Source organism: Phymastichus coffea, unplaced genomic scaffold, assembly GCF_024137745.1.
Source record: "Phymastichus coffea isolate CEN01 unplaced genomic scaffold, Cenicafe_Pcof_1.1 PCOF00071, whole genome shotgun sequence".
NCBI lineage: Eukaryota > Metazoa > Arthropoda > Insecta > Hymenoptera > Eulophidae > Phymastichus > Phymastichus coffea.
In genome coordinates, this window is record NW_026706882.1 from 251,875 (window position 1) to 275,785 (window position 23,911).

Here is a 23,911-nt window from a genome sequence, read left to right on the forward strand (position 1 = left end):
TAAAATTTAACAAGCTCATTATCAATAGGTGTAATTATGAATTTAAAAGTGAATTACAGGATTAATCCTTTTTATTTCTAAATTCTTTACAGCGAGGTAATGCTATTAAATAAAAATGAAAATTCATATTGTTCATGTGAATAATTAACGGAAAGCATATTTCATTTGGTTATGAAGTGGTAACTGAAATATTATTTCATTGATATGGTTTCGATTTTTTCAAGTAAAAATTCAATTTCACTTAACTGCTATACTCTTTGGCTACAGTCACGCATGTACAATTACGGATGGATGCGTACGATAAAGTAAAATCCTCTAGTATTACTAGATTATTACTAAAAAAACATAATAATATTTGATATTGCCAATGTATGCAGTAAAATCACTCTATATCAAACTTTACCAAAATACAACCGAGCACACTCATTCAATATATCCTTCAAATTAATTTTAAATTGCCCGACAATGTAAAATAAAATTATACAAGGTACACCAAGAAAAATAATCTAAATGAACTGATTAGCATTCTGTATGGAAGAAGAACAAGTTATCGGGATACTCGCACACAAAGATTAGCTTATTGTCAAATTTTAAAAGCAATATCAAGGATTTCATTAATAGATAGCTCTATAATCAGTGACTTATAGCAGTAGACAAATTATGGTGTATTCAGGTCCACGTAAACCTTTCTGAAGTTATTTAATCTCAGTTGTTTATAGTCTTTAGTAGTTGTATGTTCGCGACTATTTGCTAGAACTTCTAAAACATAATGACTTTTTTGACAGTTTGATACGAAAAATATCACTAAAGCCTTCCTTAAAGTCGCGCGCTTCCGTCGGCAATCCGCACGTACACACGTGGCCGGGTCCTTAGACGTTTATAAAACAACGTTGTGATCTGCGACAATAGAATTAAGTTGATGGTCACGTGATCTGGGTGCTCACACAAGTAAGTCGTTCAACGTTCCAAGCATATAGGAATAGTGCATTACGATTCAAGTGCGGGAAAGCAGATTCTTGTCTCGTGTGGCGTTTACGCCCGAGCGAAGCGAATATGTGCCGTGCCGTATTGCTTGTTACGGCACGTGGAAAGTGCGATTTTCAACGCACGTTTTCTGCCGAGCGTGCGGGAAAGATGCACTTGGCGCACGGAGTATCGAAAAACTTATTTGTCTTTCGTTACTACTTTCTTTGTGGAGAACGTATTTTCAACGGAATATTTCTGACATTGAAGATTTTATTCGTGAATTGTAATTTTGAGTCGTTCAAACAAAATATCTATCTTTGCTTTTTTTCATAATCAATTAAGAATTTACAATTCTTTTGACATAAATTTTTAATATTTTCATAAATTATTTGAGCTTTATTACACATACATTTAAATGAATTTTGTCGAGATATTGTACATCAAATAAACGGTCAACTTATACTTGTGAAATCAAAATGCAATTGAATTTTAAATTAAGTGAAATAATAAAAATAAAAACTTTTTAAAATTCAAAAAGATCAAAACATCTTATACAAGTATCGATGAAACTCTACATTTCTTTTTGTATAATTTTATTCGGATAAAAATTTATTGATTCGTCTTTGATCCTCTACGGAAATTATTGTAAGTTACAGTATATGAAACGGTAAATTATTTAACAAAATTGATGAAGTTTTGTCAAATTTTATGATCGTCGTATATTTTTGTTGTTTTTTAGTGATACAAAAAAATAACGTAATATAAATCTATTCATAACTATCTTCTAAAGGCGTGAAACATAATTCAATTGTTTCATTATGCGGCCTCAATATAAAGTTGAGTACCATTTTTATTTCTGACGGCTTTAGTACGCTAGAAACATGCCATTTACGAAGAATAGCAGTTAAAGCGGTTTTCAGTTCTAACATTGCAAATTTTTGGCCGATGCAATTTCTCGGTCCAGCACTAAATGGAACATATGCGTACGGACTTTTTGTATGAATGTTTTCTGGTAAAAAGCGATCTGGATCAAATCTTTCTGGATCGTCCCAAACCTCGGGATTCCGATGTAACTGATAAATATGTATATTCAAAATTGTGTTTTTTGGAATCGAATAGCCATCTATAAAAATATACGAATTAATTTATTTGCGTGCAAAAATGAATTTTTGAATCTGTTTAAAATTAGACTATATCTGTGAAGTTATATATAATATAATATTAATCATTACCTATAACAGCATCTTTATCTAATTTTCGGCCGATGAGAGGTGCACTAGGATAAAGTCTGAGTACTTCTTTTATGACTCTGTCTAGATATTTTAATTGGTTTAACTGTTTCGTTGTCGCTGGTTCAGTTCCACTACCAAATACCTCTTTTAGTTCTTTGTGCACTTTCTTTTGAACATCTGGCGCATTTCCGAGAGCAAATAGTGCCCAACTGATACCAGCGGAAGTCGTATCGTGACCCTGGATTTATTAGATGCGTAGATTAATTGTATGAATCATTTGATTGAATTAGATAATTCATGAAAGATAGTATTCTTACGGCAAACATAAATGTGTCGACTTCTTCTCGAATTTCTTCTAATGTTAATGGATTCTCAGTTTTTTCACTTGCGTCAAGTAATAAATCTAGAAAAACTTTTCGTTTTCGCGTGCCTAAAATGGGATTGTTTCAAGTTAAATAAAATTCATTTTGTGCTTTTCTTAAAAAATTAGAGGGAAAACTCTTAAAACAAATCGTAAGATTTTTCCAATCTTAATATAACAGTAAATTTATATGTGGCAAAAAACTTATAACGTTTTTAGTTGAAAAATCTGTAATTTCATAGTACTTTTTTTACTTGTTGAATTCAACATGCCAAGATATAGTGTGAAAAATACATAGCATCCAGTAATTTTTACAAGACCATGCTGGAATTTTACTGGTTCTCCTTAATAAAATTTTTTTCACTCACCAAATTCATCAACATCATTTTCATTTATAGCGCTTGGTTGGATATTCTTTCTTTCAAAATGTTTTTGTAGAATAACCTAAAACCAAAAAATGAAAAGATTTTAAATCGAACTCGCAGTAATAAAATCGCGGAGTACTATGGTTACTTTTACTGATCGTTACTTTTTCAGTAAAAGCGTGCATGACTTTCATAGCTTGTAGATATTTTTTGCCATCTTGAGTACGATAATAAACGGCATTCCATTTAAGCCAAAATCTAAAATATCTTTCTGTAGACAATTTGGAGAAACTGGTATAACAAAAAGCGATGAAAGTTAAGTTATTCATAACATTAATAATCATTTGCAGTATCACATTCTCAATTTAATATATTTACTTGTGCAATGCTGTAACATATTCACCATTTGGTTCCAATTGTGAATTAATGTTCATACCCATAGCGGCTTCGCAAATTGTATCGAGAGTATATCTGGTAGCCAACTCAAAAATGTTGACTGGAAGACTTTTATTTTTTTGAAGGTGTGATTCTATGCAGTCTATTAGTATCGCGACTTTGTCTCTCATAACAACTGCATATTCCTCTAATATGTTGAAATGGAATGCTGGCGTTATTAACCGTCTTTGTTTGAACCATACATCACCTAAAAATATTGATTCAATTCAGTAATTATAATCTACGTATCTCGAAAAAATAATTATACACTGCAATAAATTTTTTATTGCATTATATGAAAGCTATTACCAGTCGATGTAAGTAGGCCATTGCCGAGCCATGGCTTCATAATATCATAAATTCTTGATTTTGTTATATGTGTATTACTTGACAGAACAATCTGTAAATAATCTTATTTATTTAAAGATATTTTTTTATGGAGCTTATATTAATTACCTCCATATACTTTGGTGTATTCAATATTATAACAGGCTCGATACCGATCCAAGTTAAAATCATTCCTTTTTTGAATTTTCGACACAAGCCTTGAACCCATTGTAATCGATCTAAATGCAAATATCAGTAACAAAATAAAAATTTAGTACTGTATTCAATTTTTCATGGAAAAATATTTCTGACGCAAAGTCTCCTATAATTATATGCTAAACATTCGAAAACAAGTAATCCCCGATTAAAGTTACGATTTTATAATGTACGCAATATTTTCATCAATAAAATATAAGCAGGCATCACTATATTCGATGTGCATATTGTTATCATTATAATATTTATGACTTGGTAATTCTTAAAAGCAATCTAGAGAAATTATGTACTAAAATTTATTCTTTGGAATGTCAAAAAAATATAAATAAAATAAATATTTTAAGAATTCATTAACGGTCTGCAAGTTTTAGCATCATTCACTAACTTTCAATTCAACAATAAATATTATACAATGAGTTCTAAAAACATAGATTGCATATATTTATAATACAGCAAGGAAATTAATTGAATAAGGAGATACACTTTATAATTTTACTAGAATTTGATTGTATAGAACTTCGTTAAAAAAATTTTTTTCAGCTGCAATAACTTGTTTATGTTTTACAACTAAGTTTTACATAATGTAAATAAGCTATTTATTACAATATAGTTGTATAATCAGTTATATATATATATATATATATATATATATATATATATATATATATATATAGTTATAGTTAGTTGCAATAATCAGCTTGTCATGGCTAATAGTTTTTTTATTTCATGAATAATTATTGTTCAAAATTATTGCTACATTAACAGTCAAAATACCGATAAAATAAATAATTAACCCTCTGAGTCAGCGCTGCTAAAACAAGGACATTCAACCGTATTAAAAATCCAATCTGCTTTGAATCTATTTTTGAATTCTACAAATGACAATTAAAATACTTTAAAGTAGAATAAATTTCAATCCACTTTAGTATTTTTTTATCCTGAAATGAATTTTACGTATTATAATAATTAATTTCAGGATAGAAAAATATTAAAGGGGTTTCAGATCGATTCCACTTTAATGAATTTAAATTATTATTTGTAGAATTCAAAAATAGACTCGAAGCGAATTAGATTTTCAATCCTACTGAACGTCCTTGTTTTAGCAGGGAGAGTACAATGCTATAAAACATCAGCAAAATTAAATAAAGGCTAGATTTGAAATTACAACTTACTTGAAATATATAAATTGATTGAATAATCTATATTCTGCAACTTTTAATGCTTGAGAAATTAAATGTCAAATTTGATGAAGTTATGTTCTATCTCCAATTTTTAATATTGAAATAAAGCTGTGAGTCTAAGGGATAGTGTGCCTCAATAACGTGCAATTTTCCTGGTCTAAAAAAATTCTCCGAAAAAAAAAATAGTATTTTATTTTAAATGTGTCAATATTTAAATTTTCTATAGCTACATATATGTAAATAGCAAAATCAAACACTCGAACTGGGTTATTTGAGTTCAATCTCTAGCTTTTTTCTTCTAATTAACGTGAAATTTAAGTAGACCTAAATTATACATGTGTAAATTGATATATTAGCATATTTTCATTTGCAAGATACATTTACTATTTTGAAATCAATTTGATATGACGTTGGTACGTAAGTAAACAAATTGAAGAATCAAGTTAGTTTTTTCTTACCTTCAGGAGGTGTATTTATAATATGCCAAGATAAACCCACAAATGGCAGTAATTTAGGTCCAGGTATGCAACTCAAGATCTTTCGAAGTGTGTAATATTCCCAAAGCCATTGTCCAAAATAAATGCTAATGATCAATATCCCGCATTGTATTATTAATGGTATCATTTTCGGAAAATAGTACGATGAGGCGTTTATACGCTCATTCAATGTTTTTCTATCGCGAATGGCGAATCCAGATTCCTTGAGAGTCAGGGAACAACTGCGGCAATTGATAAACTTGCGTTACAAGCTTCCCATTCCACTACATTTCTGTACCAGATTACGGCAAATCCCCTCTTCAACTATAGCGTTTCTCTGTGTCGCCTGTATTTACGAGTGCTGTTGTTTTTATATTATTTTCTGAATTTCGTTGTTTAATGATAGATAAGTCAATGTCGAATATTATGTATTATTGCAATATTATAATTAAAAAAAAGCTAGTAAAAAGAACAGTTTTTTCAACAATTGAAAAATTCCATTTCACGCACAAAGTAAATAATTATAAAGTTACACAATAGTATTCGCTAGATTAATATACGTGCTATAATACTTTTTATGTTATGCAACAAACATTCTAAGTTCAGTAAACTAGATAATAAAATTCTGCATGTCATGCGTGACTCAGCAAATTATCCTTCGATGGAGTGGGAAGTTCAAAATTGTATGCTGAAAGCAACGCATGAACTACGAAAATTATATATTTAATACTGACTGATATTTTGGATTATAAAAAATTGTTAAAGAATTTAAAAAATGATGTCGTTTTCAATTACATATTCGATAGTCAGATAGAGAAAATTCTCTGTTTTGTTATCTGTCTTGGTTCATTCTATATATATACTTGATACGGACTATACTAAAACTCTTGAATTAATCAATTTTATTTACAAATGAAATAATTGAAAATAGTTTAAAAATTTTTTAGCGTAAAACATCTAAATGGCTGTGGTTTATATACATTACATTCTCTTTCTCATCTAACCATAACTTCAATATATTCATTTTAATATTACAGACAGAAATTTTATTACTGAATTCAAGTAATAAAATGAATTCAAGTAATAAACACCATAATTCCAAAACCTAACTTCTAATTCAACGGAAATTACTTGTTCATTTTATTTCTTTGTTAGTCTTACAGATTATTAGACGTATCATATTTTTATAAGTGAAATTCATCGCCACCTTATCTGCAAAAATGTGTTATTAATCAAAGTGAAATATGTCTGTGTGAAAATAAAATTGAGGGTCCCATTTTTGCAACTGAAATTCATCCTAAAAAGACTTAAATTTTTTAATTTTTATTTTATAAGAAGCCACGCATATTCTTAGCTAGAATTTTTTATCTCGATCGTCAAGCTACGACGTGTAACAGGCTTATTTTCCCCGTTTTTAGAATCATGAGAAAATTGTTTAGCGAGTTATCTGGATAGTAGCTTTTTTCTTCTCTCAAATAATATGTACACGTTATGAAAGAGTTCATTTTTATCGACATTGAAGTGAAAGACTCATAGTTAATTATACTTATGAAAGTTATCGATGAAGCAAATTCAATAAGCAGTAAGAAATTTATGATCGGTATAAATCGATTTTAGATCGAATCCAAAGGGTTCTTCGTTCATATTGGCTCTTTCAGTTTTTGTATATTTTATTTTTTGAACTTTTCTAAATATCTCATTTTCTTTCTATATCTTATATATATTCAAGTACTTTACTGTGATTAAAATAATTTCGAATATGTATACTTTTGTCTCGTGACTACTAGGATCATTCGCTCATAAAAGTACACACATTCCTGTACGAAAGAAATAACAAAAATGTTCAAAGAAATTATGTAAATTAAGTTTTTATTTTGAGTTTTCAATAACGTGACTTTTAGTTGAGTTTTTGGGCATTACATTAGATTTGATTCTTTTCACATTGTTAATCAACCATCGCAAAAAAATATTAATTTATCATACCGTAATGTGATTTGATAAATTTTTAATTTACAATCGCTTGTCTGAGCGTCACTTATCGAAAAATATTGCAATTCATGATGCTGTGAATAGTCATCTTGACGTTTTTTTATCACGCACAGTTTGGACTATATTAGTGCGATAAAAGACGAATAAAAATATGTTTTTATTCATTTAATAAAAGATTATCGATCATTTAATATTTACTTAACTTATATTATTGAAACATTTAACTATTATTTTATCAACAACACAAATTTAAAATTAAGAATAAGAAGTACATATTATGATTTTACTACTATCATTACCTTGGTTATTACATTCATGTAAAAATATATGGACCTTTGAAGAACAATAAAATTAAGTACAAAAATGAATTATTTAATTTTTATATTCACGATTACAAATATATTCCACACATTACATTGATATTTAATTATCATTCAAATTTAAGTATCATTCTTGAGAAATATGATACAAAAATAATAGATCAGTTTTTCATATTTCAAAGGAACTGTTATTTTGTAGAGTTCACTTCGTTATTAAAATATATCTCTAGTTATCGAGATTTTACGTAACTTTGAGCAAGTTTTTTCATCTTGCAGTTTATAATATATTAGAAATATTATTGTTAGAAATATGTAACAAAGAAATAGCATTGCCCTTTATTATTAAATACAGCATAGAAAATAAAAATGTTAACATTTTTCGAGACATTAAAACAAGCAAACCACTGTAAGACCATTAAGATTAGTTGGACGAATAGAAAATGATGTCGCTTATACTGGAACTTATTCTGATGGGCATAGCATTTAGAAGAATGTTGTGATAAGAATAAAATAATAATATATGGATATATTGCCAGTATAAACCTTAACAACGGCAAAATATATATTTGCGCTCTGCAACGTGATATGCGTTGTTACTACTAAATATAAAAGATTCCATATATAAAATAAAAGACGCTGCTCTAGACACATATAAAATATATAAAAACACATAAAATATAGAAAAACACTATATAAAAAGATTTGCAATATTTCTTTTTTTCATGTGAATTGTTCATATGAATTTTTTTGCTTTTTTGTTAAACAAAATTTATGAAATATACTAGTTTAGTCGAAAAATGGAAATATCAAGAAAGTTCAGATATTTCGGGGTTGTAACCGACGGCGCATCGTATTGTTGGTTTCAACTTTTATTCCATTTTTAAAACAATAAGAGAAGATTGAATATTTGTGTTTGGAAACGGAAATTCTCCAAGCCTGCAAGCAAAGACTAGAAGGGCATACTTTGGATGGTTGTAACTCAAACTACATAAAATTTGCGTATAATGTTAGTATAGGACATATTGAATGGAATTTCACAACATAATTTAAATCATACAATCATGCATTTTAAATAATAACAAAAAAAGTAATAATGAATATAAATAGAGCTCATCGTTTTAAGAAAAACTTAGAATTATTAGCAGTTGGAAAATTATTTACTGCTTTATCGATAAAATAATGTTATCAAACGCATTTTGAATGGCTTACAGAACTTGACTAATCCATTCTAAGTTTCTTTCACAAAACATACCACTACGATAAAAGATTGAGAAGAAATTTCAAATATTGGAAGTACGTGCTCTACTAATTTTATTTTAGGTAGTAACGGTGATGGTTGACTGTTTTGTACTGAATGAATAATCTTTTATACGCAACGGGATAATCGTGAAAACGGGAATAAAATGACTAACGAATATCAGATATAGAATATATTTATTATTGTTCCGAAAACGTAGAGAGAGTTTGTACTGCCTATTGAAACAATAGTCACTGGCTCATACTCGCGTTGTATGAAATAATTAAACGTGTATTTTTAATAATCGATAGATATTTTATTCAGTATAATTTACAAAGTTATTTTTAAACGTTGTAGTTGGGCGCGCCAAGTACCACATGCACCCGTGTTAGAAAGAGAAAGCATTATTCAGTCAGTTTGTTCTTTCTTTCTTTAACCAGGAGCGACGACACAGCAAACGGATTGATAATCTATACTTTATATATCTATGGAATACAGAAGACGAAGCGGTCTTCTACCCCTTATAATGTAGAAAAATTTAGGAGCTTCAAGTCCACTTAGCACTAATCAAGTTTGAAGTCCCAGTGCTCTTGGTGGTGGGTATGGGCGTATCCGTTATCAATAACTAATTGTTACACGGTGACGAATGATATGTGAAACTTTACTTTATATATATATATATATATATGCTATGGGTTGACGATATCACGATATGTAATGTATCATCACTTGATAACGTAGGTATCGTTTAATTGAAGGTGAGTTTAGTTTAGAACAGTGGCACGTACATACATCCGCGTTGAGTTTTAGATGTTCTCCTGCGTTTGGCAATCTATGGTATAGCACCCTGAACGCTTAGTTTATCTGTGAGCATATACATGGCTTTATATTTGTTTTAATAAATTATTATTATTTACATAGCAGATATTTCGCGCCATAATCATTCTTAAAAATGTCACGACAGCGTATAAGCTTAGATAACGTAAGTAATCTATAAGTTTATAATAAACTCGTCTATTGATTCTGTTTATATATATATGTTCAATCCGATACCGCATTTTCGATTCAAAAAGACTATCTTAAGGTGGGGTGCTTGCTTTCTAGCGCAGGGACGTATTGTTCTGGGGTCCATTAAAAATATTGTTAAAATCATCATTTTTTTTTTAAATCTCAAACGAGGTTATTTGCATGCATACAACAGTTTACAAAGTTTATGATGATGCATGGTATGATTTCAATTATAAATTACAACTTGTCAAGAACTAATCAATTATTATTTTACATATTAATGTTATGGTGTTAGAAAGCAGATGTAAGTACAAGTAAGGGGTACAAGGGTAGGCTAGCTTTGTATAATTTTTCAATACTAGCGACATCGGACGCGCTTCGCGCGCTTCCTTCTACTTTTTCATTTCTTATCATATCGATTAATGTATTTAACGTAATAAATTCCTTTTTTCAAAGGTGGATTTTTTATAGTGAAAAACTTGTATTGGTAAAATAGTTCCGCAGATTCTAAATTCATGAATTATCACATTGAAAACAGTCATAAACCATTTCTATAGTTCTTTCCAGCCATATGGTTCAAATTACTATTATACGTTTATCCTACTCTTTTGATATAGTTTACGATATTACAAAATTCTTTTCAATCTTACACTTTCAAATACCAGATTATCAGAATAATTCCAAAGTATAATAACCTCTCGCTTTTACCAAACGATTTACTCGCTGCTAGTTTTATAAAATGAGTGGAAAAATAATAACAATGTAGCATACTTTTTTATTTTCATTATTTTGAAAATTATCCGTATCAATTATGATAAAATAAATTTTTATTACTAATATCACAACTCGAAATCACATCGACATGCATATTTGCTGCCAATTAGATCACGAGTAAAATGCTTCAATATGGCATCTATCAATTTTTTATAAGGGGAAAATCTGAAATGTTATTTATCCCTGTTTATCAAAGATTGAGCGTTGGTATAAAATATATGGTTAAGATAAATTAAGAAAGTTAAGGAGTAATTGCAAGGAATCGTTTCGGAAATATTATAGAAAAATTGCGAGTGATAAGCAACGATAGGAAAATCCATTAACAAATCCACGCAATAAGGTTTTCATCAAGAAAAACAATTCCCAATATCAGATATCTCAAACTCGGTGTTCTTCAAACTGAATGAACGCTGTAACAGGTGGATGTGAAAAAAAATGTTTCCATTCGTTAGCAAAATTTTTCTTTTTTTTTGATAGAAATATAGATAACTACACATGAAAATTATTTTCTTTTTACGTTTTTTTGGCTGGCATAGTAAAATAAGCGCGTGGTTACGTGCATGTGTCATTACACTCCTACTCCACAATTATGTTATTCGATTGTAAAAAATTTTTACTAATTATGTTTTTCTCAAGGACAACTTGACCTTTGCGTTTTTAAGATATAATTAAAATATTACCAAATACTTGATCGAATTTTACGAAAAATCAACACAGTTTGTTAGAAATATGTAACAACGAAATAGCATTGCCCTTTATTATTAAATACAGCATAGAAAATAAAAATGTTAACATTTTTCGAGACATTAAAACAAGCAAACCACTGTAAGACCATTAAGATTAGTTGGACGAATAGAAAATGATGTCGCTTATACTGGAGTCACTTATTCTGATGGGCATAGCACTTAGAAGAATGTTGTGATAAGAAGTAATAAAATAACAATATATGAATTGAGAACAAATCATTTATGAGCGAATGCACATAAATTCTAATCATTGAATAATTATAATTTTTACTGGTACTGGGATAGACAGAGCATATAAGTATGATTGTGTGTACGTGAATGCACGCGCGCACGTGTGTATGTGTAACTATTTTTATTGTTTTAAATAAGAAGAATCTATACTTTAGATATAGTGATATGAAAATCGGAAATATATTTATGTTTTGCAAAAATATATTGCGTATAATGCAAATTTACAAAATAATATTTTCAAAGATTTTAATTAAACTGTATATAAAAAAATTAATAAAAAACGAATGAGTTGTACTTCAGGATAATGAAGTCACAACTAATCTACGGATCGCAAAGAAGACAAGTATAAATGAAGTGTAAGATTTAAATTTTATATTATAGAAAATATATTTAAGATATAATTTTAATTTTCATATTGCTATACTAAAATTGAATACACAATTTTTTTAGTAAATATAAGGAATAATTGGAATAAATTTTTTATAAATAAACATAGTAAATTATTGCTAATCTTTTGAATGTGCATATCTCTGATTCAATTTATTAAAATTTTTTTATGTAGTTGAAGATTTTGAAGTCTCAACATGTACACATGAAAAATCATCTCGAAGTACTACAAAAAATAAATAGAATCATTTTCGATGGATCTGAGAAATTACAGGTATGGGAGATTCTTTCTATAGTTCATACTTAGTTATTTATATTTCTATCATTAATAATTATTTTGGTTAATAGTTAATAGTAGATTTTGATTTTACTTTGACGAAACAACACCAGGACGGTGCAGTAGCATTGAGCAGTATGAGTAAGGATTGATTTTTGAATGTTCCAATCTCATTTTAAATTAATTATAATTGGTTATTTACAATTTATGCATGTATTATATACATGAGGTGCTTTAAACGTTAATATTATTTATGAACACTAAGATATTAAAATTTTTTTTTATAAAGATATCTTTGAAAAAAGTTTGCCTCAAGCTCGTACAGATGAACTAGAAGAGGTGAGAAAAAAATATCAGCCAATCGAAGTCGATCCAAAAATTCCAATTGAAGACAGAATTACAGCAATGAAAGAGTGGTTTGAAATCGAACACAAACTATTATCAGGACTCGAGTATAATCAAAAAAAAATCGAAGCAATCACTCGCAAATATGGACATTCACTTCGAGATAGAACAAAAGAACTTTTCTCAAAATTAAAAATTCATAATATACCTATCTTAGTATTTAGTGCTGGTTTGGGTGATGTTGTTGAACTTTTATTAAGACAGCATGACGTTCCTTTAGATAACGTAAAAATTATATCAAATTTTTTACAATTTGAAGGGAACAAGTTGATGGGATTAAAGAATCATGAAAATGTTATTCACACATTCAATAAAAACGTACATTCCAATGATCATGAGTATTTCAAGTTTGTCCAAGCTCGTAAAAATATCATTTTGCTGGGTGATAGTATTGCTGATACTACAATGGCAGACGGCATAGAGAATATTGAAAATTTACTAAAAATTGGGTTTCTTTATAACAACGTCAGCTTTTACATTCAGAATAATGACGATAAATTTTGTAATTATTATTAACTGTATTAAAATTTCTTTACAGATAGAGGAAAAATTACCATTCTATATAGAAGCCTTTGATATCGTGTTGGTTGACGATCAAACAATGAATGTGATTCTAGACATTCTTCATTTTATGTTCTAATATATGCTAATTGTATTCCCAACTAATATATACGCTTAACTTTTAGAGGCACTATAGACTCTATCGATTAATAAAAATAAATATAAATATACATCCATTGGTATCATTTTATAAACTTGCATACAATTTAAATTTATTTAGAAATGTTGTATGTTTTACTCTCAATATTAAATAGATAAACAATTTTATTTGCCATTAATGTTTTGTTGGTGAAATCTCCAGCCTTATCTATAAATGAAAAAACTACTAAAACTATAAATTAATAATTTATATATTTACAGCAATTTCATTAAAAACGTCTTAATACCTTAGTACAGGCTAGTAAATCTCTTAATATAAATCAAACTATTCTTGAAAATTGCAGACAGTTTATGAGATTAAAGAAATTCAAAGTCGAAATATTTTTGAAAAATTGAGAAAACATTGAACAAAATATTTGATAAGTTAATTTAATAACTAAATTTAAGGACTAGTTCATCTTACAATAACAAGAAAAAATGGACTAAAAATCTTTCAGACATTCACATCGTCACAAAACATCTGTGTTGATCAGAAAATGAAACAAAAATATATTATAAAATTATTTTTCAGATATGTGGTAGAGCCAGAGGAAAGCTGTAACAGAATGAAAATGTTTTTGTGTAAAATATTTACCTCTTTTGAGTGTATTATTTAAAACATATAAGGTAAATTTAATGTTCTTGTAGGCAAACTTAATTGTGAAGTCATTAATTATGAATAATAATTTCAAAATTGTTTAAACTCATTGAAAATGTTTATTTTTTTGCAGAAACGTCTAACAAAATAAAATACTTTAAAAATTGAATTTGTTCAAAGGTATTTTGGATTTATTATTTATTTGTGATTATTTAAAACTGGATTATTGTTTAAACAATGCATTGGGTTATTCATCATAGCTCGCCTAAATATTAATGAAGCAAAGAATCATTCCAGCAATTTCTTTCTATTGAAAATAAATGTAAAATAAGATGTTGATAAAGACAGACCGATAAGGTAATTAGTTATTAACAAAATACATTGTTTTTATATGTTTTTTATTGATATTAAACAAGCTGAAAATAAAATAATGACAACTGATGCGCTTACATTGAAAAAATATATGCATTTTTTTCGAATCAAAATGAAAAATGACATCGTTTACACGAAGGAAACTTTATTATAAAAAACAATAATTTGTCAATGAAACATTGTGCAACGATCCACATTATATATGTCATTCGATTCGTTTTGAATTGTAATTATTTTTTTGGTATCCCGAACGAAAATTCGTCATTTATATTAATTGTTTAAAATAAAAATGATGTTTATTATACGATTATTAAATATACATGACTAAATATTATACAGTAATTGGGTATTGATGAATTATTTCGTAATGATATCCAATTAGTGTATTTACTTTGTAAACGAAAACTCGTCACAAGCAGCTTCATAACTACATTCGAATGTTATGATCATTTATATTACAGTTACATTTTGTTTTGATCGCATTATCTAGATTATGATTATCGATGAAATTTTTGATTTATCATTTATTGCAGAGCACGTGTGCATTTTTACGTAATTCAATAGCAATTTCTACCCTCTACTGACCAATTAAAATTTATATTATACAAAAGCAACTCCATCAGCCGATATTTCTAAAATAAAGATTTCAATAAAATATACATTATTTTTAAATGTGTCTTGTTAATTAAATTTTTAATATCAGAAAAAGAAGTTTACATAATTCCAATAAATGTTTGAAGCGTTTGTCGGCTGGTTGGAAACGCGGAACGGAGGCGTGTAAATTGTTATTCGATCAAGATTGAATATTTCGCGCTTATGAAAGTTATTGCAATCAAATTGCTTAAAATTATAGTTGTTCGAAAAGAGTATAAGCACATTAATTGCAGTGCGCGTGTGTTCCTATAAAGATTATAGCGCCGCCATCTTGGCAATGCCGGGGAGAATTTTGTGTACGTTTTTCAGAGCTCCGACCGATCTCGTTGACATTCCTTCTCAGTTTTCATTCCGTGACAGTTCGTTTCCACGTCGACAAGTGAATATGTTCAAAAAAAGAATCGATAAGTAAATTATGTTAATGTTGAGAACTTTTAATCGAGTAACTGAATTCATTTTTATTTATACGATACAAATTTTTTTCATGTGTTTTCATTATTATAAAATACATGTCTACTGTTGATTAGGACATCATATCATAAATAAAATCGGTATCGATACATTATTATCTTCAACTGAAACAGGTAAGAAACTAGTTCGTTCTATTTGATAGATAGAAAATGAGAACATTTATAATAAATAAAATGAAAAATTATAATCATTTTCAATCTTAAAAAATCTAATTTAGAGTAGTGTTGATTCAGCTAAATAGAGTTTTGGTACTTCATAGTTATTCTGTTTATTATAAGCTACTTAATTTCACTTATGTTGAGTTAAATTTTGCATAGAACATGGCCTAGCCGCATTAAAAAATAATATAATTTCTTCCAGTTTATATTCATATAATTTTTAACAGAATTTCTAATAATTTTAATTGTTGCTAGCGGATTTCAAAATCAAGTCTTTCAACCATTTGATTCATTATTTAATTAACTGTAATTCATCATTAAGAGATTGTAATTATTTTCATTGACTACAATTATTTACACGTAGTAATTTTCCAGAGTTGTTTATTTAATTAGAACATTTCTCGTCTGTAGAAGCGTCATCGCAGAGCTAAACGCTCAAGTTTTCAACCATGTGGATAAGTTTAAAAAGTGTTGCTATGCTGGGCGCATTCATTGAATTCATATGGGAAGAAAAATATACCGAAGATTCATTAGACGACGACGTACAAGCTAGAAGCTGGTTACTGATGGAAGGAACCAACGTCTATGGTAAATATTGGTTCTTCAGGGAGATACTAAAGGTGCCTTGCGTATCTAAATCTTTATTACACAAAAAGTGCAGCATGCAAACTAAAGTAATGAACGATCCCATGTACCACGAAGATCTTCAGATAACCGTGCAAATACGTCTGATTTACAAGCTTCGTTTGCACCTTCTGCCAATATTAACAAACTGCGACGGCAACGTTAACTTCATCGACAAAGAAGGTCAGACAGTTCTTCACGTATTTTTTCGTTACTACGTGCAAGATTCAATGTCAGCTAGTCAAATGTCAAAGTGCTTGAAACTTGTCCAGCGTCTGATTAAATTGGGTGTTTCGATCGATTCGATGGACAATCAAAAACACACTCCACTGCACATTGCCGTAAAATACAAAAATTACAAAGCTGATTTAGTTTGTCAACCGTGGCTTCTCATCTCAAATTTCACCAGAAAACCGGCTTATGAGTCTGACTGGCTAACGATACTCAATCTCCTGATACCTAAAAACTACGACTTGAATACCGAAGACTATGATGGTTATACGTTGCTACATCACGCAGTGGAAAATGGCGCTATTAGCGTTGTCTCAAAATTGATTCAGCTCGGTGCCAATGTGAACTGCCGTACAAAGAGAAAGCGACTGACGCCATTGCATCTAGTGCCCACAGAGAAGTTTTACAGACCTTACAAAAATGCCCATTCGTTCGGCAATTTTTACTCCAATGACATTGAACTGCTGCTTGCTGCAGGTGCTGATATTAACGCCGAAGCAGCAGACGGAGTCACTCCACTATTACGAATTGTCGTTTATGGTGACGTCAAAGATGTGCGATACATGATCAACCGCGGTGCTAATTTTCTGCATCCGGATCAAGTGTTTGGCTTCACTCCGTTCCATTTGGCCTCGCACGACAGCATGAAGCTCCAACTGATGCTCGAAAGAATATCCTCCGATGTGCATCAACCGACTAACCGCGGCATAACTCCATTACACGTAGCGTCGATTTTAGGTAATGTTGACGCGGTTGATTTGCTGATTAGACACGGCGCTGATGTCAACTGCTGCACTGAAAAGTACAAATTAACGCCTCTTCACTTGGCAGTGATGAACGACAGTGAAATTCCGAAACTAGAGTCTCTTGTGGGCGTGATCGGTAGACGCCAGGCAGAGACAAGTTCGCTCTACGAATTATGGAACTCTTTGACATTCAATCGAGATCGCGCGGATTTGATCGAGCTGTTGGTGAACAGAGGAGCTAACGAAAATGCCGTAGATGTGTTTGGTAGGACGCCGTTATTTTTAGCGTCACGATGTCCAACAAACTGTGCTTTGTCGATACTTTTGAAATTGGGAGCTGACTTAAATGTCGAAGATCATAAGGGTCGTTTACCTCTACACAATGTTATCCGCAATAAAAATGCCAAAGGGTTCAAGCATTTACTAAAATATGGTGCGAACATCAACGACCCTGATGTGTATCACAATGTTGTGAATGCTCACGGTGAAATCAAACATATTGCACTTAAGTTTGCCATCAAGCTGCAAGCAGCCGACTTACCCATCGCTAAAGATTATGAAGTTCACCTCAACAAGCAAATATACCGATATCACTTTAGTAAGTGTTTGGACGAAGTGGAAGAACTAAAAATTTACAAGATCAACGACGTTCTTTCAGTCTATGACTTACTTCACGCAAGTTTAAAAAGTCAATTTATTTTTACCAAAAGAAAGCGTATACCTGACGATTTTTCGGTAAAATTCCCAATGTATTGTGGTATTATTAGGACTATCTATAATGAATCTAAGAAAAAGTTATCGCTCATGGTACGAGCAAAGTTTGCGTGGTATCAGACTACACAGCTTTATTTACCAGACTTATGCGTAGAGAATATTCTGTCTTATCTTAATAGTAAACACCTGAACATATTAATTACAGGCAAACGAATGTAACTTATAATAAAAGATCTTTTATTATAATTAATTGTTTGTTTAACATCTGGACGGTACGTAATTGTGTAGGATGCGAGCAATGATAAAGCATATATATCTGCTGTATTATTATCATTTGTACAACAATAAGTAATATAATTATGTTTTCTTACTATGTACAACGTCTAGTATCTCCTTGTGTAGAAAGCCTTCTATGGTCTGCTCACGAAAATTTTAATCAAAAAATGTTGGCTTTGTGGTATGATAAAAACACAAGCCCTTAAATAAATTTGTTATTTAGTAAAAAAAATACACATTTTACAGTATTTAAACAAATACAATTCAGTAGAATATAATTCAAAGCAGGCTTTTACTAATAATTTCAAAATATAACTTCTTAAAATCTTAAAACGATTAATTAACAGCATATTATTCATATTAATTACTCATAAATTTGTTGTTAAAATATAAATCTGACACTCCTAGATATGTAATACGAATATTTCAAATTATACGAAAACCAGTCACATTCACAATGCTGGTTGTCGGCGAATCATCATTTTTTTTAAATAGAAAATGGGAATAGGATAGGATTTTCAAAATTAATTTTCTATATATATTCATATGTATGTAAAGCAATTGAAAGCAATTGCAGCATATCCACAAGGATTGATATAGTTTCTAGTCAGCTTTTTTAAGTATCTATCTTTTTTCCCGTTTTCCGTTGTGTGCACGATCAACTATCGATTCGATTTCAATAAGGAAGTGATCACTGTTTATGGCCTTCTCAGGAATTCTTTATTAAACAATATATAAATGTGCTAGAATAGACAATGGTTACTAGTTCCAACACATATTGACATCTATCCAAATCATAAATTTTATTAAGATAATATTATTATCCTTATATAGAGAGTAGAATTATAACAAAAATTATTTCAGAAATGATTTATATTAACAATTTTAATAACACGATTAATAGTAGCGAAGATATAAAATTTAGTAAATAATACTCACGAATTAAGAACATTTTAAAAAAATTATACAATCAATAGCTTATATATTCTATACTTCAATTTTAGTACGTTCAAAAACTTCAGCAGTCTCTGTTACCATTCGGGCCGCTTTGTATATAATAGCAAAAATATTGACTGATTTTATTCTTGATTTGTAAATCTATTATAAGTATAATGCACTTACATATTTATGTTTGATAACCATTGTCTACTTTAACATATTTATATATTGTTGAATAAAGGATTCCTGAGGAGGCCATAAACAAATGGCGAAACGTCGAAATTAATAAGTTGGTTATTTATACCATCTTCGGGGATTTTCCTACAAGATTGTACTTTTACAATTTTTATTTGAGACATGGAAATAACAACATAATACAAGACTTTTACTTTTAATGGAAAGGTAATCATCAACATTTATAAAGTTTGTATATATTTCTCATATCTGCGTGTGAAATATTGTCTGTACTATAAAATTAAGCATTATTTAATGACTCGTAATAAATTTTATATTAAAAATTTTACTTTACAAAAAAAATTATTATAATTGTTCAATAAAAATGTTTCATATTAGCGACATTTTAAAATTGTAAATGAAGTAGAAATCTTCAGCAAACAATATTTTCGCATAAATTTGGATGTCGAGGATTATTAAGATGTTTTGTATTTTTCGATACTCCGTGCGCAAAGTGCGTCTTTCCCGCACATTCGGCGAGGACTGAGGGTGGTCCGATAAGTACTTAGCCTCACCACCCGATGGCGCCACTTTCGCAAAAGAAATATTCTATCACGTAGTACAACCTTCTCGATGGTTACTGTCAATATTTCAGCCGGATCGGAGTTGTAGTTTATTTTTGAGAGCGTGTGAAAGCAAGTGTGTCCGTTGATTTTTGAAAAATGGAAAAAGAGCAGTATCGGTCGGTGATTCGATTCTTGTTTTTGGAAGGGAAATCGCGCAGCGAAATCAAAAAGCGCTTGGATGCTGTGTACGGTGACTCTTCTCCTTCGATGGCGACCGTCAAAAATTGGTTTAACGAGTTTCAACGTGGTCGTACGTCGATTTTTGAAGAGCCACGTCCAGGTGTCTGAAAACGGCTACCACGGAGGATAACGTGACAAAAATTCACGATCTCGTATTGGCAGATCGACAATCGAAGGTGCGCGAGATAGCTAGGCATCTCAAAAGACCGCGTGGGTCATGTCCTGCATGAAATTTTGGGCATGAAAAAGCTGTCGGGGCGATGGGTGCCGCGTTTGCTCACTCCGGACAACAAGCGCAACCGTGAGAACACTTCAGAGCAATGTCTGACGCTGTTTAAGCGCAATCCGAAGGAGTTTCTGCGTCGTTTCGTGACAGTCGACGAAACATGGATCCACTGGTATACACCAGAGACCAAGAAACAGTCGAAACAGTGGACTTTACCCGGCGAAAGTGCTCCGAAGAAGGCGAAGACTGCCCCATCGGCCGGAAAGGTGATGGCCACCGTTTTCTGGGATTCACAAGGTATGATCTACATCGACTACCTGGAGAAGGGCAAAACGGTCACAGGGCTGTACTATGCCGAATTATTGGGCCGATTCGACGTCGAATTGCAGAAAAAACGGCCCCATTTGGCGAAGAAAAAAGTGCTCTTCCACCATGACAACGCACCGGCTCACACCTTCGCCGTCGCCATAGCCAAATTGGTCGAATTAGGCTACGAACTGCTGCCTCGTCCACCGTATTCTCCAGATTTAGCCCCGTGCGACTTCTTTTTGTTTCCAAACTTGAAAAAGTCACTCGCCGGGCAGAAATTTGAGCCGAATGAGGAGGTAATCGCTGCCACGGAAGCTTACTTTTCAGACCTCGAGGAAACGTATTTTTTAGACGGGTTAAAGAAGTTGGAGCATCGCTAGGCCAAGTGTATCGAATTAAAAGGAGACTATGTTGAAAAATAAAACGCCACTTTCCCAAAATTTTCGTTTTACTTTTGTAGGTTAAGTACTTATCGGACCACCCTCGTAGTACTTTTGTGGTAAACGTCGGCACTAGTGAAAAAAATCAAACATTCCCATTCCTAGTTTCCTACGACTCGTACGTGAAGAAGAAGCGTATGCGCTTATATGTAGCGTTGTCATAGGTAGGATAAACTTTCTTACGCAAAGCCGCAAAGGGGAAGTGAAAACGTGAGAATACAACAACCGTTAAATGATGGCTCCTAATAACACACATTTTTACTGAAATATAAAAATGATTGATATATTAGAAGATTTAAAAAATACTTTGAATTTTATTAAATGGAGCCGGCACCGCGTATATCAGCACAGTCAGCGATGCCGGCGACTTCAGTATCAGTACCTATATGTAATGTAGTCTAGCGTTATTAACGCGAAGCAACACATCACTCGTGGCTTATACGAGTTGTATCTGATCATTGTTCTTGTACTGCCGTGAGTGAATTGTTCCTGCCTTTCTTTGATAAGAAGTACGGAAATTTAAAATGTTTTTCTTTATAAACAAATAGTTATGCAATAATGTATCAATCACATTTTAGTTTCAAAAAACGTCAGAAAATACGTAACACTTTCTTTCATCATTTTCTAATTGCAAAACAAAAACCTAACCTATAAATTAGATTTAATCTATTATTTGATTTATTTATTGTATTTACTTGTCTATCAAAAGTAGTTACATTTTTGTTATAGTAAATATAATATTCTTTATAATAAATCACAATACTTCAAATAATATGAAAATTAATTACTCTTTCTGTTCTGTATAGTGGAACTTATTAAAGAATAATATATTTTATTTCACAGACAAGATGGATTTAAAAGATTGTATCAAATTGTGTACAAAACTTAATTATAATAAAGATATGCATAATATCAAATGGTCTAAAGTACCAAAAAACAATAAACCTGATCAATATCACAAAAAACCATTGCCATACCATATGGTGAGAAGCTTTGTTTAAATTTTGAGTAATTGCTATATGTCAATAGATAAATCTTGTTATAAAAAATGAGAGATAAATTCAATTATCGTTACAGGAAATGACAAGAAGTTTATATGAGCCAATTAAAAAACTTAATAAAAGTAGAAAGGTAAATTAAATAAATTTCATTGAACATATACCATATATTCATTTAAAAAAATGTAATGAAAATTTATGCTGATGACTATAAATAAATGTTTAGCATGAAAAGATAGAAGGTAAAAAGAATGAAAAGTTCCAAGTATCAGAAATTAGACAAAAAATTCGAGAGGTATTCCCCAACATATGGTTATAACATTAACAAATTTTTATAACAAAAATTTTTTTCAGGTTGGAATAGGATGGAATGCAATAAATGCTTTTGAAAAGCGCTATAGGGAATCTCAAAAAAAATATGCAACAGAAACCATAAACATAAATAGTAGTGAGTCCAATGATTCTTTTGTTACAGTACGAACTTCTAATACTGATACAGATGACTCATTTTTGTCAACTACACAAGATTTTGAGTATTTAAAAATATCTGAATCTGATGAATATATTCAAAATGATATTTTACATGGTGGTAGTAAAGAAATAGATCGTTACAAAAGAAATGCTCTCATGAAAGGAATTATACTAAATAAAGAGAACATTTGTCCCTTGAATTCTCTAAAACCCAAATCGAATAGTAAGGAAACTCTTGATTCATCGAACGGAATCCTAAGCGACGAGGAAAATTTGAATAAAAATAAAAATAAACATTATCAAACTTCAATAGAACCAGCCAAAAAAAAGTCTGAGCAAAAAGATCATCCAATGTTAAAGGAAACCCAAGTTTAAAACTTTTAGAAATCATTTTATAAATACTTTAAATGATTTTTTTTGTGAATTTGTTACTAACAAAAGTAGAAGAATTGAAGCAAATGCAAACAAAGACCAATATGAATTAAAAGTGTTATCATGGTTTAGGTTTGTTGTAATAGTATGTATCAATTGCATTTTATTCTAAGCTGTTTATAAAAATTGTATGTTGTATTTATTTCGATACTCCGTGCGCAAAGTGCGTCTTTCCCGCACGCTCGACAGAAAATATGCGTTGAAAATCGCACTTTCCACACATTGTATCAAAAACTACGGTACGGCACATGTTCGGGAAAGAGTTTCTCGTCTCGTGTACCTACCCACCCTCGCTTTGTTCGGGCGTAAACACCACACGACACAAGAACCTACTTTCCCACACTTGTATGGTAAAGTACTATTCCTGCAGGTATAACACATTTAACGACTTTATTGTAATAACTCTTCAAGCGTGTTATATACAAAAAGGTAGACTTAGACCGAGCAAAAATTGTTTACAGTTCATGCAATTTTGAGATTTTTAGATATGTATTCAATGTTATTCACAATCACAAAGTGAAATATAATATTTTGACTATCTTTAAATATAAAAGTAAAAAGATAGTTCTATATATTTGTTAGTAGAAACTATGTATAACTATAACTACTATAAACTATTTATAAAAGATACTCTTTAAAA

The 23,911-nt window shown here is 30.4% G+C and overlaps 4 protein-coding genes across 9 annotated transcripts; 3 read left to right on the top strand and 1 right to left on the bottom strand.

The window, feature by feature from the left end:
• Positions 1 to 1,655: 1,655 nt before the first annotated feature.
• LOC131667895 (cytochrome P450 4C1-like) lies at positions 1,656 to 5,787 on the bottom strand. 2 transcript variants are annotated; one of them, XM_058941652.1, is made up of 9 exons: positions 5,542 to 5,787; positions 3,816 to 3,925; positions 3,669 to 3,759; positions 3,303 to 3,567; positions 3,089 to 3,215; positions 2,928 to 3,003; positions 2,516 to 2,628; positions 2,199 to 2,436; positions 1,656 to 2,089 (listed from the first exon to the last, which is right to left on the bottom strand). In XM_058941652.1, the coding sequence occupies exons 1-9, from the start codon at positions 5,705 to 5,707 to the stop codon at positions 1,734 to 1,736; spliced, it is 1,542 nt and encodes a 513-aa protein (XP_058797635.1). In that variant the 5' UTR covers positions 5,708 to 5,787; the 3' UTR covers positions 1,656 to 1,733. The 2 variants fall into 2 exon arrangements, with proteins under 2 accessions (XP_058797635.1, XP_058797636.1); XM_058941653.1 differs by lacking the exon at positions 5,542 to 5,787 and adding an exon at positions 5,075 to 5,219.
• A 4,177-nt stretch (positions 5,788 to 9,964) lies between these two features.
• LOC131667807 (7-methylguanosine phosphate-specific 5'-nucleotidase-like) lies at positions 9,965 to 13,573 on the top strand. Its single transcript, XM_058941515.1, has 5 exons — positions 9,965 to 10,087; positions 12,427 to 12,525; positions 12,600 to 12,669; positions 12,818 to 13,398; positions 13,472 to 13,573. The coding sequence occupies exons 1-5, from the start codon at positions 10,058 to 10,060 to the stop codon at positions 13,571 to 13,573; spliced, it is 882 nt and encodes a 293-aa protein (XP_058797498.1). The 5' UTR covers positions 9,965 to 10,057.
• A 2,007-nt stretch (positions 13,574 to 15,580) lies between these two features.
• Positions 15,581 to 19,895, top strand: LOC131667892 (serine/threonine-protein phosphatase 6 regulatory ankyrin repeat subunit C-like). Of its 3 annotated transcripts, XM_058941648.1 has the most exons (3): positions 15,581 to 15,698; positions 15,784 to 15,840; positions 16,297 to 19,895. In XM_058941648.1, the coding sequence occupies exon 3, from the start codon at positions 16,335 to 16,337 to the stop codon at positions 18,417 to 18,419; it is 2,085 nt and encodes a 694-aa protein (XP_058797631.1). In that variant the 5' UTR covers positions 15,581 to 15,698; positions 15,784 to 15,840; positions 16,297 to 16,334; the 3' UTR covers positions 18,420 to 19,895. The 3 variants fall into 3 exon arrangements, with proteins under 3 accessions (XP_058797631.1, XP_058797630.1, XP_058797632.1); XM_058941647.1 differs by having other exon boundaries at positions 15,590 to 15,840; XM_058941649.1 differs by lacking the exons at positions 15,581 to 15,698; positions 15,784 to 15,840 and having other exon boundaries at positions 16,437 to 16,473; positions 16,542 to 19,895.
• Positions 19,896 to 21,572: 1,677 nt separating this feature from the next.
• On the top strand, positions 21,573 to 23,882 carry LOC131667900 (uncharacterized). Of its 3 annotated transcripts, none has more exons than XM_058941661.1 (5): positions 21,573 to 21,844; positions 22,214 to 22,353; positions 22,448 to 22,501; positions 22,595 to 22,663; positions 22,723 to 23,882. In XM_058941661.1, the coding sequence occupies exons 2-5, from the start codon at positions 22,219 to 22,221 to the stop codon at positions 23,212 to 23,214; spliced, it is 750 nt and encodes a 249-aa protein (XP_058797644.1). In that variant the 5' UTR covers positions 21,573 to 21,844; positions 22,214 to 22,218; the 3' UTR covers positions 23,215 to 23,882. The 3 variants fall into 3 exon arrangements, with proteins under 3 accessions (XP_058797644.1, XP_058797643.1, XP_058797642.1); XM_058941660.1 differs by having other exon boundaries at positions 21,575 to 21,879; XM_058941659.1 differs by lacking the exon at positions 21,573 to 21,844 and adding an exon at positions 21,863 to 21,971.
• The last annotated feature ends 29 nt before the right edge of the window (positions 23,883 to 23,911 follow it).

Excerpts from the sequence above, each read along its gene's own strand:
- LOC131667892 (XM_058941648.1), top strand. The coding sequence starts at position 16,335 with ATGTGGATAAGTTTAAAAAGTGTTGCTATGCTGGGCGCATTCATTGAA.
- LOC131667895 (XM_058941652.1), bottom strand. The coding sequence starts at position 5,707 with ATGATACCATTAATAATACAATGCGGGATATTGATCATTAGCATTTAT. Across the intron at positions 2,437-2,515 it reads TCGACACATTTATGTTTGCC|GGTCACGATACGACTTCCGC; the intron begins GTAAGAATACTA and ends TAATAAATCCAG. Across the intron at positions 2,090-2,198 it reads AGATAAAGATGCTGTTATAG|ATGGCTATTCGATTCCAAAA; the intron begins GTAATGATTAAT and ends ATATTTTTATAG.
- LOC131667900 (XM_058941659.1), top strand. The coding sequence starts at position 21,929 with ATGTATCAATCACATTTTAGTTTCAAAAAACGTCAGAAAATAC. Across the intron at positions 21,972-22,213 it reads CAAAAAACGTCAGAAAATAC|ACAAGATGGATTTAAAAGAT; the intron begins GTAACACTTTCT and ends TTTATTTCACAG. Across the intron at positions 22,664-22,722 it reads TTAGACAAAAAATTCGAGAG|GTTGGAATAGGATGGAATGC; the intron begins GTATTCCCCAAC and ends AATTTTTTTCAG.
- LOC131667807 (XM_058941515.1), top strand. The coding sequence starts at position 10,058 with ATGTCACGACAGCGTATAAGCTTAGATAAC. Across the intron at positions 12,526-12,599 it reads ATGGATCTGAGAAATTACAG|TTAATAGTAGATTTTGATTT; the intron begins GTATGGGAGATT and ends TTTGGTTAATAG. Across the intron at positions 13,399-13,471 it reads TTGGGTTTCTTTATAACAAC|ATAGAGGAAAAATTACCATT; the intron begins GTCAGCTTTTAC and ends ATTTCTTTACAG.